This window comes from Balaenoptera ricei, chromosome 9 (genome assembly GCF_028023285.1).
Source record: "Balaenoptera ricei isolate mBalRic1 chromosome 9, mBalRic1.hap2, whole genome shotgun sequence".
Classification (NCBI taxonomy): domain Eukaryota; kingdom Metazoa; phylum Chordata; class Mammalia; order Artiodactyla; family Balaenopteridae; genus Balaenoptera; species Balaenoptera ricei.
Genome location: NC_082647.1, coordinates 68084765 through 68109342, shown reverse-complemented (window position 1 = coordinate 68109342; position 24578 = coordinate 68084765). Strand labels below are relative to the sequence as shown.

At 36.0% G+C, this 24578-nt stretch overlaps 1 protein-coding gene across 6 annotated transcripts in view; it reads left to right on the top strand.

Moving 5' to 3' along the window:
- The first annotated feature begins 1505 nt into the window (after nt 1–1505).
- Nucleotides 1506–24578, top strand: part of ETV1 (ETS variant transcription factor 1) — a 95753-nt gene continuing 72680 nt past the window's right edge. The window contains exons 1-6 of one of the 6 annotated variants that reach the window (XM_059932821.1): nt 1506–1745; nt 1844–1952; nt 2186–2317; nt 3116–3203; nt 4581–4628; nt 13902–13955. In XM_059932821.1, coding sequence (XP_059788804.1) covers nt 2273–2317; nt 3116–3203; nt 4581–4628; nt 13902–13955 — 235 coding nt within the window. In that variant the 5' untranslated portion in view covers nt 1506–1745; nt 1844–1952; nt 2186–2272. Of the gene's footprint in view, nt 1746–1843; nt 2041–2158; nt 2318–2568; nt 2656–3115; nt 3204–4580; nt 4629–13901; nt 13956–24578 lie in introns of those variants that run through there. The other 5 variants (XM_059932819.1, XM_059932818.1, XM_059932820.1 and 2 more) reach the window with 5 other exon arrangements.

Below are 24578 nucleotides of genomic sequence, written 5' to 3'. Positions count from 1 at the left end.
TTGCTCAGGTTACGGGGGCTGGGTTATCCCGGGAGTGCTAGGCGGCGGGACACCCTTGCCGCCTGACTGCACCCTCAGAAAGTACCCTAGAGCCTCACGATGCCAGCCTCGAGGCCAGGCTGCGCCCGAACCCCTCCCCGGCTCGTGTAAATGTGCAGTTCCCGCTCAAAATGCTTGTAGGTGCGCGCCTTAGGACAGGCTGACTCTGATTTATTACTTTCAGGGAACGCACGGTGTGTGTCCTTGCTGTCCACAGTTATTGGGTGTTTCCCCAGTAATACGTTTTTTTTTTAAATATTAAAATTGTTTTGACCCATGACCTCCATGGGTCCGGAATTGAGCCTTGTGCGCTCACACTCCGGTTTAACACGGCTCCATAACGTTCCATTTAAGGAAGGAAACTTTCAATTAGAAATTAAGAACTGCAGCACGTTTCCCAAAGGGCTGAACAGCTGCCGGAAACATCGTTTGGTCTCTAGCTCTGGTCGCCACCAGGATCACAAATGAATTTCAACACCACTGAGTCCCTGGTCCCATCCCCGAGGCCTCTCATCCCCGGTTGGGCCGAGGCTTCTTAAGTGACTCTTTTCATCTCTAAGGCCCGTAGGAGGGTCAGGGCAAGTGGTTTCAGAATTGCAGCCCTCACTTTTTAACGTCCTAGTCATTGTCCTTGAAACCCGACGCCCCTCGCCTCTCTCCCCCAACTCCCGGCTCTGGCTGTTTAAAAGCTGGAGAGGAAGTGAAAGCGTCAAGTACAGTAAGTGACACCCTCCGCCTCCGTGTATACATAACAAAAGCTCAGGAAACGTGCGGGTCGCTAGGATATCAGAGCCACCCCAACCTATCCCTGCTCCTCCCCACCTCCACCAGGGACTGGAAACACCTTGTCCCAGTGCACACGTGAGACAAATTTTATTTAAATACTTTCCCTCACCTAGATCGCTCTGTAGTTCTCCCTTCCAACGCAACCACTCCTGAAGCAATTCCTCTGCTTCTCCCAGGTGCTTTCCCCATAGATTTTACTGTCCCATGAAAGATTTACTTGAGGGTGACGTTAAAAAAAATAATGTTTTTGATGCGCCATAATGGTTATGGTGGGTGTTGAAAAATGGGAAGAGAACCTGGGCCAAAAACTTAGTGGGAACGAGGCTATAGTGTGAGGTGGGCTCCTTATCAGGTTCAAAGTAGAGGGGCTGGAGATCTTGAGGGAGGGGTGGTGGGAGACTAAGGAGGCACGGTCTTGGTGGATCGCGCTTCGGAGTATATATCTGACCCGAACGAATGTGCTTTAGGAAATCAGCCCAATTAGTGGACCAAACACACCAGTAAGGAGAACTGGCGACTCGAAACACATGGCTTCGGTGTCCCCGAGCGCCTTAACAATAAGCAGCTGGTTAGGACGGCAGTCGATTTGCTCTGTGGCGTTTCCAGGCAGTGGTCACCGCGCCAGCCGGCGGAGCACGGGTACGGGCAGAGGGGCGCGGGAGATTCACGAGCAGGGGCAGCAAGCCTCCTGATTGACAGCCCGAAATCCGATCTTGTGAAAGAGACGCGGAGCCAATGGGAGGCAGCGATCCATCAGTTTGGATTGGAGGCCCCTGGAGGAGAAGTAGAGGAAAAACCACCGAATTGAGCTCTGTCAGAGGCGCTTTCGGCTTCCAAGGGGGAAGTGCTGGGCAATAATTAATGTTTTTATTAAAATTGGAGGGAATTTTTTGCAGCCGTTCGCCTAGCGTGGCCTTCAGGTGGGTCTATCCAACAACTTTTTATGTCTCTCCAGATAATTGCATGGTTGTGGGTTGCAAAAACTATCCTTATGAAAGAGGTGTCTTCGTCTCTTTAGTCCCGTTAGGTGCAAAGCAAGTCTCGTTGATCGCCATTGCTAGTTTTGCACACGTTTGCGAATCAGAGCTGCCCGGGGTACACCGACCGCGCAGGGAAACATCGAGAGTGTAAATAAATACATCGCCTCTGGTTCGGATTTTTGCTACTGCCGAAAATATGTAAATTGTGAACTCTCTTGGCTCTCTTTGGATCCAGGTGAAGGAGGCGGTGTAGGGAGGGTTATTTTTGTGAATGGGACTGTCGGAGGGTAATTAGCTATGCAAATTCAAGAGCTTCATTCATGATTTTTTTTTTTTTTTTTTTTTTTTTTTAGCCTAAAAGCCATCTTGTTCCCCTCTAGGTTGATAGAAGTCCAGATCCCGAGGAAATCTCCAGCTAAATGCTCAAAATATAAAACACTGAGCCGAGATTTGCGAAGAGCAGCAGAATGGATGGATTTTATGACCAGCAAGTGCCTTACATGGTCACCAATGTGAGTGATCAGTTCGAAAGTTGCTGTTTATAAACTTGACTCCGACGGAGGGGGTGGGGTGGGGAGGAGGGAGAGAATGAGAAGGGAGGGGGCAAGGGGGCTGGGACTGCAGATACTTTATCTGCTTTGTTGCCACTGTAGGGCGACTCTGCTTCTAGAAGCCCAATCTTCAAAATGAGCTTACCTTTCAATGATTTGGATAAGGCATAGTTTTGTTTTTAAGACTCCTTTTTCTGATTAAAGTGCTCAAGATGAGTGGAAGAGGAGATGGAGGGCAGCAGCAGCTGCTGCTCTCAAAGTTTTTGGCTGGGTTTGTCTGCCACATTGAAAAGAATGAAGTTGAGACAAATGCTGACACTTTTTGTTTATATGGGGTTTTTTTTTTTCATTGTCTCTTTTATATTTTTCATTTCACCACTCTGTTTTTGTTCTTTTTTTAGGGGGGTATCAGAGAGAATAAAATTCACTGTGTTTTAATCTAGCTTTGATCCAGCCTAAAACGACTTTAAGTGTAATTGCTTAATGTTGTTTTGATGTTGAGATACCATGAATATATGACTGATAAATAGTGTATTACCATCGGCACAGGGAAGCAACTCTCCCTGGCTGTTGAGTTCTCAGCATAAGCTTTCACTGTCAAATGAACACAGAAAATGATTATTGGAATTGATACGATGGACTTTTATTTTGCTATTTAGGGAGAAGATCCAGTAGACTTTTGTATGCATGTGTATTTCTATGTGTGTGTGACATGTGAGGTTTACATTCTTTTAAAGGATTTTATCTTTCCCTTTGTAGAATCAGCGTGGGAGAAATTGTAACGAGAAACCAACAAATGTCAGGAAAAGAAAATTCATTAACAGAGATCTGGCTCATGATTCAGAAGGTGAGGTTTGATTTTGGGCTGAATCCCCCCTCTTAACCTATACTTCCCACCCTCATAAAGAAGAGAAGCACTTCAGTCTTACCTTAAGAATAATACACTTTCAAATTACTGCGTTTAACCAAGACTTTTATTTGGAGCAATTAACATGATGTGACAGTTTGCATTGAGGGATATTTTATGGCTCTGTCACAAACTAATGCAAGAAGGAAATAAAAACTTAACAGTGACATCCTTCTTTTAATCATTCTTTTGTGTTTAAATACCTCTGTCCATATGGCATACAAGTAATCCCATACACTAAGGTAACAATTTTGAAATATCCAACACAGTGGGGCAAATTAGGCAGCTGTGCACACTGCTTAATTTCTCTTTTCTCCTCTATTAGAAGTTGAGCAATATAAGTGATTGTTTGATTTCCCATCCCCTTACACTAAAACCATATACTGTTATCAAACTTTTCATTGATGATTTTGATGACCACATGGTGAGGCCTTAAAATGTTCAATGAATCATAATCAAGGCCTAATTAGTAATTATAATACCTATTTGGGAAATTGGATTACAGATTCTTTTTATGAACTGTTGGTAGGAGGTCAATATATTATAAATTATTCCAGCCCTATGCAGGCATTCATAATAAACTTACCATACTTAGATTTAATTACCAAAGTTCAGTTTGCCATTTAGATTAGGTATATTGAATTCTGAAACATCCTCAAATCTTCATATAAGTATAAATAAGTTACACATGCCTCTCCCTCCCCACTATGACAGAATACACAGTTTTGGACTTGATAATAAACAGGTACCAGAGAATTATCTCTCTGACTTTTGTAAACCTATTACTGTAGAAATTTTCTTCTAAAATCTTGTATTTAAGAGTTGTCCCTTTTAGTTTTGAGGCATTGAACTTCAAAACATATAGAACTTTGAGAATTATACAATGTACTGCTACATATTTTATATAAGATTCGGAAGATAGAAATAAAACGTTTTTCAGTCGTTCTGATTTTTCCCCTACTACTGTTTTAGCAGTCGTTGAATATATTTAAGAAAGGTTTCTGTGGATGGACATGCCTTTTACCTCAGCCTTTTTGAGTTCTAGTGTATGCGTGTTGTTTGAGGTCCCTAAGCTTATTTATTAAGCTAACTGTTAAAAAGGGGGGAAAAAAAGATATTGAGAAGTATTGCTTAATAGGCATCAAAATGGGCAGGATTATTGATATAATTAAGTTATAAATCCTGATTTCTTTTTATATTGACGCCCCTCCTCAAATTAAATTGATCTGTAGTACTAATTTCATGACAAACATTTCCATTTAATGTAGGCTAAAGGTTTGCCAATCTTTTGTTTATGTCTTTGACTTGTTTTTTTAGAACTCTTTCAAGATCTAAGTCAATTACAGGAAACATGGCTTGCAGAAGGTAAGGCAAAAAATTGCTTTCAAAGGAGGGGAAAAGCAACTCTAGAAGGGGAAAAAAAAAAGTCCTGAACTTGCTGTCTTAATGTTCAGCCCAATTAATTGAGCTCTAAAAGAGCCACCTCATGTGTCATGCATACATTAGAGCCTCTGATGAGTTTGTCTTCGGGGAATCTGGGACTGCACTACCCAGTGTCATCACAAATTACCAGGAGAAATTGCTTCCAGCTCACAATCACATCTGCTTTTGGCAAGAACTAATGCACCAAGACTTCAAGTTCTAAGCCTCTGTTCAGATTTTAATTGCAATTGATCAGGTTTATATTATTGTACCTCGAGAGACCTCCTAGAGCCAGAACTCGGCTTGCTGTTTCCTTTAGAACAGCGCATATCATTATTTGGTGTTCTGGTGGAGGACTTTTCTGATGGCAGAAATTAGTTTCTCTGGGTTCATCAGGACGGGATGCTTCAAGATTTAAGTGCAAGTGTCTTCTTTCCACCTTGTTCACAACACAGAACGTTAGGTGTGTATCCAATGCTAAGGAAATCCATGGCTTTAAAATAAATCTTGGGGGGATTGGAGGATTTTAAAAATGTTTTCTGTTTGTTACTATGATGTGATGTTTGTTGAAATTGACCTTTGCTATTATAACACTTTTATTAGGATTTATTTAATATAGCAAGGAGATATTTAAAGGCATTACTTTTATTTTTGATTGCTTTTTGATAAAATTTGTGTTGCAGTCTATTGTATCTTTTATTGTGAAACTTTATTTTATAGGAACAAGGAAATATTGCTTCAGTACAGCTTTATACAACTTGAGAAATGTCTAATGTTGAGGGACTTTTGTTGGCATCTATAATTTGAAATTTTTCTTTTGGATTTGTTATACTAAATGTGAAATAATAATTTTATCCTACGATGTGTTTTGTGGGAAATACAAAGAGAAAATTATAGATATTTAGGTATTGAGTATAGTTGTGTTATTTCTGTCTTTGCATTACATGGGAAACATGCAATTTTTGGAACAGATTTTTAAGATGGTTCAAAGAAGAGAGAGGGTCTCTTTAAATGGAACCCAAGCATTGCTGTTGCTACTTTGAGGCAGACTGCTGTGTTTTTTCTAGTGGTCTTGCTTGCAGTTGATCAAGTTGCTGTTAGCATGTAAAATAAGTTTCTTTGTTTTGCTGATATTCTAGTTCTTCCAAAGGGCTTCTGCAATCTTTATAAAGCTTTTAAGTTAAATAGCTTTTCCAGTATCCCTTTGCAAGGGTGATTGTATTTGTATGTTAATGAAAGGTAAGTATTAATGAAAGTTTTAGTTACATTTAAAGGTCATTTTGCTTGTCACTGTAAATGAAACTTATTGCAGTAGATTACTTATTGCAACATAAGCCATATATTCAAATGTAACTTTCTCAAGAAAAATCTGCACAGAGGCTCTTGCATGAATTTTATCTGTTAGTTTTGCAAAGTTAAATGTTGTGAGAACATTATGTTTATGAGGGAATTTATTCGCTTATCCAGAATACCTTCAGATATCTATTTTAATTGTTCTGGAAGGTTTGTTGGTTCTTAAGATGTTGAAGTCTCATTGATTCCAAGTCAGTGCACTTGCTGGCAGATTTTGAATGTGCACAGCAACTCTGTTCCTGGAATTTAAAAATGTGGAATCTGTGACAGACTCTTACCATTTTATAATCAGTTTCAGTGCAGTGTTTTACTTTTGACTTGTTTTGTTTCTTTGTCCCTCAGATAAGTGATTTGGTAATTCATCCAAGTTTATTTTAAAACGCTGCACTGAATATTCTTACCCATGATAATTAACTTAACCTGTAAATCAGATCTGAAGATTTAGCTTTATATAAAATAAACCTAGAAAATGATTGATGTATTTGAAAGAACATGGACTTTTACTTAGAAAAGAATTTATAAGCTTAAATAAGTTCAGGAATTAATCCTCGGAGTGTTTTATTGAATACCCAGGTGGGCTCCTATTTACAAACCATGAGTAAGATTGCATTTTAGGATAATTTAAACATTTTTCCAGAATACTTTACAAATTTATCCTATCATAATATAAGCATAACATTAATTTTATTTTTAAAAATCTAAGAGTAAGAAGAGAGGTGGGTTTTTAAAATTGTCTGTTAATGGACTGCACATTTATTTTTAGCAATTTTATATAATTATGCTATTTGCATTAGCATTTTAACTTATCCCACATCTTGAACAATATTAGCTAAGAAGAGATCTCAAAATTATACTAGTTTATTTGTAGCTAGATCTGTTCATTTATGTTCTTCTGGTCATCCAGAAATTAAAACATTGCCAAACTGGCAGACTATAAACGGTTTACATATTTCTTTTCATAATTCTTTATCGCCAAGAAAGGGACCATGGAATTTTAAGCCATCTTGACCCTTTTTAAAAAGACCATTGGCAATTAACCAAGTTTCTCCCATAAGAATCCCACTGGGAAGTTAAACAGGTCTAAAAATGTTACTAGGCAGGAGAGTCAAGGTAGTCGTAATGTGTCATATGAATTTTTAAAAAATTATCAAAGTCCCTAAATACTTGGGAAATAATATATTGTTTCAGGTTTAATTTATTTTTTTCCTGTAAAGATTTTTATAAGGTAGACCCGAAGTGTAACATGGATTGCTCATAGGTAAATTATTATGGATTATGAAATGTGTTTTATGTCCAAGGAAAAATTTGGATAGATAAGGCAGGACTTATTTGAGGGTGGGGTTGGAACCAGTATTTTCAGTTCACTAAAGTCCTCTCCAAAAAATATGCTTCCATTCTTCCACCAAATTTCTAAACAGGGGTCAAAAATATGTTTTTGAAGAATATAACTTTATATTAGTATCACTTTTGAAGTACTAACACTGCAATTTTAAGGTTTTTTAACATATACGCCACGATTTAAAATAATCACATCATATTCTGAAAAAAATTGAAAACGTAATGTTTTCAGTGACCACAGTAGCAGTTAAAAAAGTGAAGAATGTGCTTATTTTAAATTTTGCCATAGCCACTGTATATTGTCATTTTACTGTGTACAACTCTTTATTGATTCTTTGACTTTTGAATTAGATTGCCACTGACAGAAAGGCAATTCCAATTATTTGATCCCATGAAATAATGAGTTCAAATATCAATTCTATCAACATCCTGGTAACGTCCTGTTTTTTTAAGTGGTGCTTTAAGGAAGGGCGTCCTAGAAATTCGTAGTTAAAATGGAACCTTTTGTGTGTGTGTGGGGGGGGACAGAAATAGAAGGATGTAAAATTGAGTTAAAAGAGGATCACATTCTTTTAAAGTTGCTTGTTAAAGTTTACCTTTAACACAACTTAAAGAAAAATAATACATTTCATATGTATCTAATATAAATACATAGCAACTTTTGAGTGTTATCTTTGATGTTGGTCTAGATGTCCTTGAGGTTTCTTTTCATCAGTAATATTAAGGAAAATTGTCGACAGTGGTTCGCTGCCATCAGGGTAGAATGTTTTTCAATTGTGTTGTAAGTCAAGTTTCATGCTGCCAGGACACTTGAGTCAAAGTTGTGCCTCCAAGAATAACCTTTCTGCACTAAAGATTATTCTTACCTCATGCCCTCATGCCGATAAGCTTTTTTCCTTTTGTTATATGTGACCTTCTATTAATAGTCAGGTTTGCTGAAAAGTAGAGATGTCATTCTATCTCCTCAGTTCACTTTAGTGGCTGACACTAAATTTATAATCAAAATCATTTATTATGAATTTCCTCAAATAATATGTGCTCTTGTTACTCAATATACATAATGCCACCCATAATACACAGTAGTCATAATGTACTCATTTTTATTTTTTAAAAACTAGACTGTTTCTTTTTGAAACGGAACATAAATTGGGTATGTACTCATGATTTTTTTTTTAAATGTGAGGCAGTAAGGAGAAAAGGCTTTAAAAACTACATTATTTTGTGTGGTTTAAATAAAAAAGGAATTGAGAATTAGGCATTAAATTACAGAAGTTCATACTATTTCTTAGACTTGAGCAAGAGTCATTGTATGGGGGGAGGGGGGAGCTACTATCCATCTTTTTCTTGTACCAGGAAATACTCTAAACTATGAAACAAAGACTTCTTGTTTGGACTTGATTAAAGGTTAGCAGGTAGAGTAGATGTATTCTATTTCTCAACATTTATTGGAAGTATATAAATGCATTTTCATCTAGGGTCTATTTGCAAAATAGAAAAATTTGTTAAAAATAGAATTCGGATTTGGTGTAGCCTAGATATCGGTTTTCCAGAGGGTCCTAATACATGTTAATGAAATATTGCTGAGCTTTTCTAATTCAGTTACAGAAAATGTATAATTTCTTGAATTTCATAATATAACTTTATTTCCTTTGATCTGTGCACAACATTGTAATTAAAATAATAATAATAATAATGATAATAGTAATAGAAGTCAGACCTCAGTAGCATTAGAGAAAATATATGGGTAATAACAACAGCTCTGAGCTACACTTAAGTTTTCAAGCCTCTCTATAGGTTAGAGTTAGGAAATTGAAGTTGATTTGAGACTAAAGACAACTAAAACTTACTATTTTCTTTCTTTTAGAGCATACAGAAAGAATGCCTTTATCAATATTAAAGATGTTTTTGTCATGGGGAAAATGCCCCCTTTTTTCATCTGTTTAAATGTATTTATACTTCTGCATTAATTAATGCTTATACATTGGTACAATCATTTTAATGTTAAAAGCGATGTGGTATAAAAGCAGGCTTAGTGGCCTCATGATTATTTTCTTCCATGGCCTGAAGCTTCATTTTAGGATTAAACAAAATACGACTGTGTGAAGGTTGATTTTCTTGTTGTTTTACTTTTATTTAAAAGAAAATTTAAATTTCTTTAGAGAAACTTGTTTCTTAACCCTGTGAGAGTGAAATGCTACTAAGTTCAGCAATAAACTATTACAATCTTAAGATAAAAAGAGCATTTGAATAATAAGCAAGAAAAATAAGGTATTTCTTTAACGGTTTGACTTTTTTTCCCCCTTCTTTCCTTCCTTCCTTCCATCCATCCGTCCATCCATCCATCCATCCGTCTATCTTTACCTCTTTTCTTTTTTCCTTCTTAGTTTTATACATTCAAGTTTCTGTGACAAATTACCCTATAAAGCAGGATGGGTTAAACATATGTAAATACATATATGGATTTAACTTTGTCATTTATTTAAACGTGTACCTTAATGGATTTGAGCTGTATTTGAGACAGAGCAATAAAACTGGTATGTTTATACTGCAAGTTCAAGTTGCCTTGCTTTAGCTCTCTGGAAGGGTGTGACATGAAAAGATTGCGGTTGGGCCCCATGGCTCATGCTGGACTGTGTTTTTGTGAATGGAGGCGGAACTCCAGTTCTGCCTGCTCGTCTGGAGGAATTGCTGAGGAGATCAGCTGTCTCATTCACGGGCAGAAAGAATGACTCATACATCTTCCGCCTTGTTTGGCTCCAGGTCATTGTTACAGTGGATAGAACTGGTTTTAATTAAATATTAACCCCTTTTCAACTTGACATTTGTTTCAGTTGTAATTTTTCCACTTTTTCCCTAGCTTTAAAAGAAAACCTGACAGGCGCCTGGTTTGTAAGAAAAAGGGGGTTTTTACTTGTTTGCAGCCAAACTTAGAAAATATTTCAACACTCACCTTTCCTTAAGTAATGATTATTACTTTATTTGAAGGTTTAAAATAAGCACAAAAGACAGACAAACTCTTGTTTAAAAATTGTCCACTCCCCATCCCAGCCCCGCCCAAGAAATGTTACTTAAGAAAGTATATTAACATTCAAAATAAGGGTTAGTGATTCTGTGACATCAAGATTGTGATTAATATTTTCATGGGTTTCTTTCTCATAATATGTATTGCGATGTAGTAGAACGAGAGAGAAAGAGAGAGAGAGAGAGGAGAAACAACTTTGGATAATAATCTAGGTAAATAGCTGAGAGTGCAAATACTTCCCTTTTAAAGGCGAAGTCCTGAGACTTGATGGCAACTTGTCTATTAATGTGTGATGAACTGATAGAAGCGCTCCAGCTATTACCAGTAAAATCCACATGCTTCATCTTCTTGAAAGCCTTTTATTGGTCTTTTGGTATATACTTTCTCTTCTCCTTTCGTACTCCTTCCCCTTCCTCTTTAATTACAGAGTGTGGGGAAACATTTTCATTCCCCAAAGGTGATTATTCCAAGCAGAGTTTATTATAGATAGCAGTGAAAAAACTAATTTATTTTTAGGTTGGCCTCTATTGTTAATTTTCCACTTTGGAGTTGGTGTGGCTTGCCGCAAATTTTCAGGAAGCTGTAGTTTGCTACTTCACAGAATTCCCCGTGAATGGAGGAAAAAAAAGGAAATGTACGATACGAGTGTGGCAATACTTTGTCATATTTTCCTTGCCCAGATCCAACTTGTGTTTTTCGTTAGCTGCTTTCCTTTGACTCTAACTTGAAGTTAGAGGTAGACTTCAGCTTTTGTCTATTTAAGTAGCATGCTGCTTCATTTGGTCTATTCAGTTTCTTAAGATTAGCTTCTGTGAAAATGTGAGTCATATGTTTTTTGTTAAAATTCTGGAATATGTTCAGGCATAAGTGTGAAGTATTTATTCAGTATGTTAAGGAGTTAGAACAGAAATAGCAGTTCTTATTCTTTTTTACAAAATTGTTGGTATGTAGCTATTTTCTGTATTTGTGAGGTATAACTTCTGGTTTCTTCTCCTTCTGAAGTTTTGCCTCCCCAACTCCCATCTCCCAACATACACTGCTTATCCATCATCGATTTTTACGCCTTTCTTGCAGTGATGTATATCATTGAATTGCAACTTTGTCTTATGATAGTAAGAAAAAAAAAGTCTGGCCTTTGGGACAGTCATACCAGCATATTCTGTTACAAATACATTTTTGTTACTCACCCGCTATTTTTAACTATTCCTGTAAAGGGATATTACGTTTTTATTAGATTCTTGTAAATGTTGGCTTTTTAAAAGCATAGTGATTGCTGTGGTTGATAATTTTGCATCTCAGTAGTTATCTGGGTTTAGCTGTTAATTTCAAAGGAAAACCAAAACCTGTGGATATGGTGGGAAAAATGTGTAAGATTTGATTCTGTCTGCCCGCTGTTATTTATTAAATAGATATTAAAAACATTTTTGTAATTTTTTTGGTGAAAAGACTTATTTTAATGGATACTCCTCCACTTATAATTTGTGAGTCTTTGAGAAAAATCAGGTTTACTGTACTGTCAAAAAAATGTTTATAGCTAAGAGAATGCTAATGTACAAATTTTAGCTGCGATTTTGATCCGTCTCCAATATAATTCATTAGAAGTAATGATAATAAACTTGCATTGTAATGATTTGAGTAGTACTTCGTGTGTGAATTGAAAAAAAGGGATGGGTGGTGGAGGTTTGGAAAGAAGAATATAGGTAACGTTTCTTGAGTATCTGATATTGTGTCTGGCGTTGTGTTTAGACTATTCCATTTAATCCTCATGAAAAACCTATATTATCACTATTAAACTGATGAGTAAAATGGAGTTCAAAGAGGTTAAATAATGTTACGCAGTTTACACAGCATAACATAGAACAATGATTTGAAGTTTGTTGGCCTTTAGTTAACCTTGGTATCAGGTATTAGTGGAATCGGAAGAAAAAAGCACCTCTTCCTCCAGTACAGGCTGATCAAATAGGTATCAGGTCTAATTTGGAAAAAAGTGCTTAATTTGTTTGGTTTCCTTAAGTGGCAGAGGATGGAATTTGTCTTCAATAAACTTAAGTATTGGTGTACAGAAGAAAGTTGTTAGAAAATAATTGAATGTCAAACTGCATATGTCTTGGTAATAGCCAAGATTATCATTTGTTCCGCTCTTAATAATATAACATAAATTTTATTCAACCAAATATTTGTTTTTTTAAATCCTATTAAATAAGCTGATACAACAGACATTTTAATTCTATGTATGTTGTGTTCCTTTTTTATATAGAATTTTTAAAATGTAGAATTTCTTTTTATATGAATTTTTTTTCCTAACTCAATTACCAACACAAAACTTTTTCAGCAAAGACTGATTATGTTAATAAGAATTCCCCATACAGAATAGGCACTTTTAAAAAAATTAATTGACATCTGTTTTAGTATGACTTGATTGGATAAAAAGTTTCACTATTAGATAGTACTAGTAAAGTAATACTAGCTAATCAGGTTATAGCTAAAGTTAATTAGGATGATAACTCATTATAAACCCAGCTTTTATATAGTTTGTATGTGTGTAAGTGTGCATATTTGTGTGTGCAGATGAAAACTCATTTTTGTAATATGTCAATTTGGAATAGGTTATTGACGTTATATGACGTCTAAATTAACTGTGATGAAAATATTCTAGAAGTGAAAAATATACTTGTGTTTCGATTGCCGAATACATTAAGTACTTGCTCTTCAGAATTTTTTTCCTTTCCTAAAAATAGGGTAGTCATTTGACATTAGGACTGATGAAATAGTGATATTCTTTTGTTAGTGCTAAATAGTCAGCTGGAAAATATTTTGCATGAAAAGATGGAGTTTGTTTTTATTATTTATTATTTTTATTATTGTGACCATAATCATTGAGATATAATATTTTATTATATATGACCAAAATCAATGATAATCTTTTCATGTAAAAAACTTTGTCACATATTTTGGCCAAATTTAGGGCAAACGTTTTTAATTATGGTAGTCTAACTGGCAGTAGACCGAACATATCAAAAGCAGACGTTTCTAAAAAGCAGAGGGATATGTGTAGTAATTACACATCATTTGAAAGAATTGTGTGGTTAATTTAAATGGGTCGCTTAAGCACCGGCAGTAGGTGAATTGAAATACTTCTTACTCCATTCTTGCAAAAACAAAAAACAAAAACCAAACAAAAACCCACTGCATCTAATGGAATTCCTATAGCTTCTTTTATTTTGCATGTTTCTTTTATTTCCATGTGGCAGGTGAAATTCACAGGGATTACAACTGCCACCATTTTATTTCTGACATATGTGTTTTCTGCTTGATATTGATGATGGCTTCTATTTCTCCTCCCAAATATTGCTGTCAATGCCATTTTAAATAGGAGCTCATTGGCAAATAATCATAGGTTTGGTCTCAGTCTAAAAAGCTCTTCCATGAGAGATCTTACTTGACATTCTTTATGCCTTGGCAGTTTCTCTCTTAATTTTGTTTTCATTTCTTTTTTTCTTCAGCTCAGGTACCTGACAATGACGAGCAGTTTGTGCCAGACTATCAGGCTGAAAGTTGTAAGTATAGTATGACTCATCTCTTGAACTTTTCTTTGTCTTTGTTTCCTGCTTTTATCCTTTCTCTTTGGTTGGTCTCCACTTCCAGTGTCTTTTCTTGCATTGTGTCCGTGCCTTTTTAGCTTACAGTCATGAGGTGATTGTATTTGTCAGGTTGTGACATCAGTAGAACCCCTGTAGGATCTGAGCAGAGCTTAGGAAAACTGATTGGATTGAAAGAGGGTTCTGTTCTCTATTTCGTTGATATCCTTGGAGAAGAAACAGGGTGTGATCCATGAACGTGCAAGTGTTTACTTCCAGCTTTTCAGTATGTTCAGCAGGAAGAAGTGTGTGTGCTGATGGGAGACGGTCAGTAGTTCAAATCCTTATGAGATTTATTGTATAACATAAAAATCTTAGACCACGCATCCTCTGGCTTATTGTATTATTTTACACTCATGAACTTTCACATGCTTGGATTTGATTTTTAGCCTCATTATCTGCTTCCTGGTTGCAGTCACACAAATGCAAGTAGCCATTGGCTTCTCTTAGGATCCCTTCTGTGTTTCTTTCCCGGAGCCTTGCTCCAGGGCCTGTCATAGCATGCGAGAGGAGTGATTCAGGGGTTCTCCCCTCCTCTAATCGCAGAATGAGCATTTTGCCTGTATCAACATGGTTGCTTCGGGGTTTACTTCCCATATTTATGGTTTGCCTCTATCAGCAAACTGCAGCTATTGACCTGAGGTGTGAATAGTAAAGAAAAGGGTATAAATGCCATCCTGATTATCAAACTGACCTAATACATTTTTGTTCTTTTAGCACCAATTAAAGCTCTAACTTGTTTCATTTTTCCAAGCTATTGAGGGTTTCACAGGAGGCGGTAGCAACAGCAACAACAGATGCTTAATACCTTACAACTTATCCAACCCATATTTTCACACCTAATATCATAAATCTAACACAAATACCTACGTTACTTTGAGTAACAGATGTTCGTGTGCAATGTTTTCAACTTTTATGTTTGGTGTCTTACATTTCCCAGGTGTCAAGGGTTGTAAGAGGTTTCTTCCAGATTCTCTCCCATGTTACATATTTTAGTTCGGCGTCATTAAAATTTGTTTTTCATTTGTGGTAAAATATATATTACAGAAAATTTATCATTTGAATCATTTTTAAGTGTGCAGTTCGATGGCAGTCACATTGTTGTGCAAACATCAACACCATCCATTTCCAGAACTTTCTTATCATCCCTACTGAAAGTCTGTACTTACTAAAAAGTAACTCCCCACTTACCCTGCCCCCAGCACCTGGTAACTGCTGTTGTATCAGCTTGATTTTTGATCTGAGAAGAGAATTTTCTGTACTGTTTGATGTATTTATTAGACATAGGATTTCAAGAAACCTGTTCAGCTAAGGTTTAGACCTTAATTAGAGACTCTTAGAAATTCCCGGAAGGATGATGGCTAAGGATGACAGCTGGGCAAGGTCTCCCTTTCTTCAGTAAAGTGTGGGAAGAGAATGGTCACATTTCCACATGTCCCTTCCTGTGAGGCACTGGAGTTTTTTCTAAAAGTGGGAGAGTTAGTCTCATGGAGTCATTTTATATCTGAAGAAATTGGTAATGATTTTAATACTCTACCAAATGCCTAAAGGTATTTTTTTACTCCTTTTCTTATTTGCCCTCTTTTTGTTTTTTCGTATTCTTGATTAATTCGTCTCCTTGAACTCACTTTTCTAGGTTCACAGCCTATGATTTTTTCTTTCTTTCTTTATTCCTTTGATTACTCCGCTTCTCAAGTCACTCATCTACTTTCCCTCTCTTTCCCAGGGTTCTGTCCCCAGACCTTTCCTCTTCTTTTTCTTGTGCCATGCCAGCACAGTCCCACAGAACTTTCTGCGATGATGGGAATAATCTATGTCTGTACCGTTCAGCATAGGAGCCACTAACCACATTCCTCATTGAGCAGTTGAACTGTGGCTAATGGGACGGAAGAAATTAATTTTTAATTTATTTCATTTTTATGACTTTAAATTTATGTGAACACATGTGGCTATCGGCTACTGTGGTCAGCATGCATCTGTCGAGCTATGTCTCCTACGTCGTTTTCTCTCGTGCGGGTCTCCAGTCTGTCCCTGTCTACTGAACATCTAATGTCCCTGATCCACCACTGGGGTCCTTGTGCAAATAAGAAAAACGCAGCCCCTCGGGACTCGCCCCCCCCCCCCGCCCTCAGCTGAGCATCAGCATAAAATACCATTTACATAGCACCCCCAGTTTTCTTTTTTTTTTTTAAATGGGGCAGAAGGAAAGAAGCTTTTTTTAAAAAAATTAATTTATTTATTTATGTATTTATTTTTGGCTGTGTTGGGTCTTCGTTTTTGTGCGAGGGCTTTCTCCAGTTGCGGCAAGTGGGGGCCACTCTTCATCGTGGTGCGCGGGCCTCTCACTATCGCGGCCTCTCTTGTTGCGGAGCACAGGCTGCAGACGCGCAGGCTCAGTAATTGTGGCTCACGGGCTTAGTTGCTCCGCGGCATGTGGGATCTTCCCAAACCAGGGCTCGAACCCGTGTCCCCTGCATTGGCAGGCAGATTCTCAACCACTGCGCCACCAGGGAAGCTCTCCCCAGTTTTCAACGTGATGCTCCACTGACAGTTCACTCTCAGCGAGGCCAGTGGTGAAATCTTTACTTTTTTTCTGCCCAGCATCTCTCTTCAACTTCTGTTGACTTTCTAAGTTGATGGCATCACCAATCCAAGCTGAAAACCTTTAATTTATCTTCAGTCCGTCCCAGTTCTTTACCATTAACCTCCCTTTGCCTACCAAGTTGTTAATTCTACGTCTCAAAAGTATCTTAATTTCATGGCTTCGATTCCATTTCTAATATTTCACTGCCGTAGTTCACACCCACTTTCTGCCTCCACGGAACTTGTGAATCAGCCTTTCTGTTGGTGTTCGTGCCTTCAGGTTTCCCTCCTTCCAGTCTGCTCTCTGCAATGATACTAACACACAGCCATGTGACCTTGTTAATTTTCTCTTTAAACTTCTTTCAGGACAAAGTCCTAATTCTTTAGCTGTACGGACATTGTTCTATAACCTGGGCCTTGGCTGTCTTTTCAGTTTTAACTCTTGCTATCCCAGCACCCTGTGTCTCTCCGTTCTCTAAACTTGAGCCTTTCTAATTTTTCAGTTCGCCGAACAGAGTGAGCTCTCTTATGCCTCTTTCCCTTTGTACGTGTTCATTTTGCTTTAAAATTTTTTTAAATTTTGCTTTGCAGTCTGGTGTACCTCCAACTCCAGACTCAGCAGCGAGTTCACCACACTGAGGTCTTTCTTGACCTTTCTTTGCATCCTTACCCTGCAGAGTTAGACTCTATAGCATCTTGTATCTTCTGTTTATTATAATATTTTAGATACATGTCAGTAAGGCTGTGAACTTCTTGAGGATTAGGAGCATGTCATAGTCAGTATGCCTGGCATGTTTCAGAAGCACAATAAGTAAAGTTGTTGTCATAACCGTGATCAGCTTCTTAGTGCTGATTTTCCCCTAAGTATTTTCGAAGTTCTAATTCCCTTCTTAAGGTAGAAACGTCTGATCATGCCTTAAAGCATTATATATAGTGTCCTTCTGGAAAAACACGCTAAAACCATGAATGTTTAGCCAAGCACTTTCAGAATGCTGAAATTTTATTTTACTTCAATTAGTGAATATTTACAGTTTAACAAATATGGCTCTGGGACTTGTGAATAAAACACCTAATTATAAAGGGAAACCTATGAATACACGTAAAAATAAATCTGAAATAGTCTAATAAGAAGAAAGTGGAGGTGTGATTTATTTTAAGTTTCACTGACTTAAAGGACTATTGTTCAGATGATGGTGACCAGCTAATTTCAATCTTCACTGAGGATGGAACAAGAGGGAAATAATTTAAAAAGAGGAATAGGGCATATGGATTAGAGTCTAAAGAGCATTTCTGGATGGAGAAGGTTATCAAATATTGGAATTGAAAGGCTATCTTGTCTCCTAAATGCCCTTTACAAATGTTTGTTACTTGTCTGTCTGGAAAAGCTTAGTGGGGCATAGGGATCCTATCTCTAGGAATAGAAAGAAACTCCATCCCCTCTGTGTGGCCCGTCTAGAACTTCTATGGGGCTATTTTTTTCCAATGGGAATAATCAGATTTCCTTACATACCTCAATCAAATAAAATGCTTCTGGTTTTGCTTTTATTGCTTTAGCCCTTTGGTAAATGTAGGTTAGGAGAATGAATGGCAAGTTTCTGCCCAGCGCTGTATTACAGAACATACATTCGACTGTAACGTGTATAAACATACGTAGAAGAGTGGTGAACAGAGCATTCAAAAAAATCTGAAAAATGAAATTAAACCATAACACTGGGGTATTTCCTAAAAATTTTCCTGAGCTTTTCTTGTTTTTATTTATAAAGTTTTTATGTTGGAAACCTGGAATCTTAATGATGTCATGCTATATAGTTTGGTAACCTTTGAAGGATGCTGACGTTTGAAGCATGTATAGACATTAAAAACAAATGAAAACAAACAAAAACATCATACAAGCACATCCTAGGAATTGAATGGAGGCTAGGAAAACAATTATGTGGCTCAAACAAACTGTTTCTTAGAAATGAATCTTTTCAGAATTCAGACACTGTGGAAAAAAATAGAATAACTTTAGGATACGCTTTAGTCCAGAGGAAGTAGAATTATATCTCTTCAGAAAAGAGAATTAAAAGAGTATTTAGAATAATAGATGAGCCTTATTTTTCTAAAGTAGATACAAATTTGTATATAGACTGAGTTTTTGTAAATCATGTGTTTTAAATTCAATACATCAATAATCTTATATTTTAAATCATATACTTTAAATTTAGTTATACCACTAGTCTTTTAAAATCTACCATCCCTCATTTTCTTCATTTACAAAGTTGTGTGTTACTATTTTTCTAACTTGTTCGTTTCCATTTGATTACATTAGTTCCTTTCCATGTTTCCTCTACAGTGATTCACATGATAGATGATATTCACATTTACATTTTACATTCTCCCAGAACATTCCCAGGGGTTTAGCCAGGGTTATGCAAAATTCCCAGTAGGATAGATCCTTGTAACTCTACACGTTTCTTTCACACCCGAGAAAGAACACTGGAAGGCAAATCAATTAGAATGATGTCATTAAAGGAATAATAACCTTGACTCTTCTCTGATATATTTTTGAAAGTAAATATAAAAAGTTTGCAAATTTCTCTACTTTAACTGAAGTTTGTAACACAATGCTAGTGACCCATTCTGAAAGTAATCAAGACAAACCAGTGTGTGCGGACTCGAACTGTTTAAAGCCATTATTACACGGGTGGTACGTTGTCTATGTAAATGAAAGTCATAGCTGCACTTCATCTTCTTAGGAATTTTTTTTAAAAAGAATAGCACTTGGGGTGCTTTTTGCAGTGAAGTGGAGAAAAAAAAAAAATACCTTAACAGATTCATGTTACAAACCTGCTTCTGAAAAAAGCTGAAGTTAGGTCTATGCAGACCCTGACTGAATAATTCCTTTTATATTAACATGCGTTTGTCCTGGGTTGGAAAGTTCCAGTTAGGGTTTGTGTTTCTTAATTTTTTTTCTTTCTACTAAGCTACCTTCCTGCATTCTGTTCCTTTCTACACAGACAGTGAGTACTTTATAAAATTTACTTTTTGTTACTAATTTTGAAACCTTTCTTACCTGATTCATGTTTTGGATGTGACTGGTCAGGAAGATTTTGTCTTTTATTTCTCTAACTGCTTTTACCAGAAGGTGAGCACACATTCACAGAGGAATTCCGTTTCTGAGATTTGAGGAAATGAGTTTGTTACTGTGTTTTGTCTTCTTTTTAAACATTTTTGGAGGTAAATTTAAGCATGTCACTGTCAGCAGACTTAAACTATCCATTTCAAGGATGAAGTGTCTTCTGCCTTTCTCACCTGGGATCATACGTATGTCTACGATCTCAGCCATTGCCAGCCCTTGAAGGTTGATTCCTTTGTGTATGGTTTTTGTTGTGGTTTTGGTTGTTTTTGGTCTGTTTGTTGCTTTGTTTTTTCTTTTTCTTTTTTTTTTTTTTACAGTTTAAATATTTTATCAAAGCAATATATTGATAGAGTAGGAAAACACAAGTAAGATCATTCCCCATTTTTCACAGTTCTCTTCTCTAGAGGCAACCATTTTTTTTTCCTTTGTAGTTGGCTCACATACTAAATAATGTAATTGTACTGCAACTTATTGATTTATCAGTTTTAGGTTTTTTTTGTTGTCCTGTTCAGATAGATAATCATTTTGGGTAAGTTTAAATTATTTTCCTGAAAGTCACCAGCTATGTATTTTTACATGAATCCAGTAATCTTATTCACACTTGAGTCTGAATATGAATTATTTGGGAAGCATATTCAAATGCAGCTTTATGGTCCCTATCTGTGAGAGTTTGACCATTTAGGTCTGGAATTGGGCCCTGTAATTTCTAACGAGCTGTTAGGTGATTCTGATGCAGGCCTTCCAAGGAACACAACGTTAGACATTTTACTATCCTGTTATTTACTTATTTGTAGAATAAAGATAGCAGCATCAATTTTTTGCAATTAAGTTGTAAAATGGACTTGGCTATTCATACACAATTCATTATGTAATAGATACAGTTTCTGAAGATGTTATTAAGTAATATATTGCCATCTTATTGAAATATACTAGGGAATTAAATCTATATAAAAATGATACTGTTGAAGTGGTTTCTTCATTTTTATCATTTTTACTTGAGTTATTTGTGTTTTCCAATTGCAAAGACTATTTTCTACTTATTTTCTCTTACCTTTAGCTATAAGAAAGTCATGGCTGATTGTAGATCCCTGTCATCCTTGAATCAATTCTACTTTAGAAGGCTACCTAGTAAATTGTGAATTTTCCCAATCTGGTTAGAGAGAACCAAGCATTGGGGGCCCCATCCTTTTCCATGTACATTCATTAGGGATTCTTATTATTAGATAGGCTACTCTTCCATTGGTAGTGCACATCTGCCCTATCTATGCCAGTTTTGAGTCCAGCAGCCACATTTTCAGCAAAAAAAATTTAATTTGGTGCTTGATTGTTTCACAAGGAACGTAGTTTTCAAACCAAAATAGAAACCCAGTGAAAAATAAGCTGCATCTTGCAATAATTTTCATTTTAGATAACCTCCCAGGAATCCACGAAGTTTTAGAGAAGAAAGAAAATCTAAATTATACACCTTGGGCCTGTTTTCTTAATCTGTATTTACTTATCCGTAAAATGACAAAGAAATAATCTCTCAGACCCAGGCCACGTTGTGATTGTGACTCTTTTTCCACGCTCAAGGGAAAAAAGGAAGGGTAACATCTAAATATGGTAAATGCTTGCTTGAATTTGAAAGTGGACTTTAGAAAAAACATAATTAATGGGGAAATGTATAAATAGAAATGACAATAAATTACTATGTACTTATAAGTAAACAGTTGGATCAATTTTATTAAGATCTGCTCTAGGAGATAGATCCCTTTCACAAATTTTGGTTCTACCGGTTTATTCTTCATAAGGTAGATAGTTCAGACTCAGTGCCAAAGTGAAAACCAAAAGACAAAGGAAAACAACCCCACCTTCCAAAAAAATTGGAGTTTGTTGTTTCCTTATAGCTGAAAGCTAAAATTATGTATCTCAACCCAAGATTTTAGCTTTTTGTTTCGTATTTATCGTTCTTTGATTTTGCCTTTAGTATAACAAATTATCCTAGAAATTAACTTCAGAAACATGCTCAAAGGGAGTACGTCAACAAATGCTTTCCACTTAGCCTGCCTATAATTAGTAACAAATTATTTTTGTTAATATAATTATTAACAAAAATGAAATAATGAAAAGTGATCTGTGCCTTCTTTGGTTGAACGTTACTCAATATTAAATAAGTATATCATTATGCAGTAACTGGATTTATTAGTCTGAAAGCCAAACAGTATTTACTGGAAAATTTAGGTAAGGGATGAAGGTGGAAAAGTATTTGCAGAACCAAAGTTATGTTCTTTGTTCTAGTATTTTTAATATATACACAGATACATATATATATTGATGAATAAAAAAAGCAAAAACAACATTTATTAGTATTTGCAAATAAAGCCAAAGCAGTCATGAAAATGAGTACATTTTGGGGCCACCAAATTTATGTAAATTCATGAAATCAGATATAAAGGACAGATGAAGCGATAATCTGAGCTAAACTAGTACATGAGAATCTTTATGTTATAATTGTATGTTTAGTGTTCTTATGGGGTTTTATTTATATCATTCTTTTTTTCCATTCTTTCCCTTTTATAACATTAAACGTCTACTTAATATGCATAGTGCATATTTGCTTCTGTCTGTTAATGAATTTTCTCCCAATGAGAGTTTGTGCTGTGTCTCACTAAGTAAAAATGGTTGGTTTGATGTGGTTGATTTTTAAATCTAATGAATTGTGCCCCAACAAGCACTACTTTGCTTTGGCATTAGCTGAGGCTTTTGTTAACTCAAGAATGTATTTATCGACAATTTATCAGGAGTGGCTAGATTAAAAATCCTACTTATATAATGTCTGATTAAAGTTTAAGAAAAACTACTTTTGTGTGCTAATGATTTTGTATGCCATCTTTAAATCTTATTTAAATCTAAGGTTAGCAGAGTTCATTTTGCCATGGATGCTACATTGTTAAACCGTTCAGGTTTGTTTCATAATCACTCCTAGTTGTTGAGTTTACAGTGCTTTTAAGAGCGATTTTTAGATCCCATGGAAGAGGTTTGAATTGTGATTGTTTCTTTATGTTTTATAGGGAAATATTATATTCATATTTCTGTTTGCAAAATTGGAGTGCTATGTATGCTTACAAATGTGAGCCATATCCATTATCTTCATTTTTATTATTTAAAATATGAATAATAAATCTTAGTAGTATAAACATTTTTATTTTACTTATGAGATTTTAATTTAACTTATTTACTGATACGTACGTCTATACAGTTGTATACTAAGGATGCTAAGTTAGTTTATAAGACACTAAAAGTTTATTCATTCAGCGAATGTGTTTTGAGCCTATTATATGCCATGCTTTGTTCTAGGTATTGCTGATACAGTGGTGGGCAAACTAGAAAAATATCTCTGCTCTCATGAAGCTTTTGTTCTTATTGCATGTAACTGGTAAAGTCTTATTCATCCCATGTTGAGGGATGTGAAATTGTATCGGGGTCAGTGTGTATTCATAGTCATTGTCTGTTCAGACTCTGATCTATTATGTTCTGAAGAAAATGTACTTAGGTGTTTTTTTCAAATTTTATGTTTATTTCCACAGAAAGCACTCTGCTTAAAGGTGTAGCCACTGGATTTCCCAGTGGATGACTCTCTGTGTTCATACCTCTTTAGCCTAAGCCTAAATTCCTGTGATGGTTGACTAAGAAGAATATGTCACAGCTTTTTAAAAATTATGTACTTTCATGTTAATATTGGGTTGGCCAGGAAGTTCGCGTAACATCGTATGGAAAAAGCCGAACGAACTTTCTGGCCAACCCAATACTATACGTTGTATATTACTATATACAGTGTATTAACCTCTACATTTTGAGATCATACTCGTTCTTTAAGATTCAGTTCATATGTCATTTATTCCTTAATTATCTTAGGATTAATGACTTCTGTGTGCCCATAAATGCTTTGTGTGCATCTCAATTTAAACACTATTTCAATTGGCTTGTAGAGGATGGATCATATCCTACTCATCCTTGTATGATTCACATGTTGTGGGGATTGAATGAGTATTGAATTGAATGAATAGCTTCTTGGGTGCTTAGACTCTTTTTTAAAAACATATTCATGCACAGGTGGCTTAAGTTGTTTGAAATCTAACGCAGATATCGTCTTTCATTTTCCATGTTTCATTTTTATTTGAAGGATAATGGAAAGCTGTTTGCATTTGTGTAACATTAGAGTTAAGTCTCAGTTATCAGATTAGGGCTCTCTGATAAGTATTATTTAAGACTCATATCTCACATTTCTCAGTAATCTCTATTTAGCACGAATACTCTGAAGTAGCTTGGTATTGTTCCAATTTTATACAGAGGGAAACCTAGGATGTGAAATAATTCAGTAGGTAAAGCATGTGATGACTGATATGACAGAGGTCAGACCCCAACTCCTACTTGCTTTCTCTGTGGAAATCTTCCTTCCCTGAGAGCCCTTCCTTAGCCCACTTGTAAAGATTTCAAAACTGTTATTACCCTTGGGAAAAAACCTACATTGCTAAAAAAGAATGTTCTTCATATGGGACATCAAAATTGTTTGAAAATTCTTCTTATCAAGGTGTGATAAATTTACAGAGACCAAGAGAGCCAGGTGTTTGTCCCAAGAAAGATATTCTGTGAACTGATATGAGCTAATTACCTACAGGAAAGCAAGATGGGAGGACTTGGTATTCAGGGACTATTGCCAATTCTTATCTAGGCTACAGTGCTTTTTTTCCTCTTCCTCAAATATTTTATCTTACTTTTCCAGCATTTGAGAGGTTTATGACAACACTATATATTTTAATGTTTATGTGCAGGTTTTGACTTCAGAAATGTTTCAGACC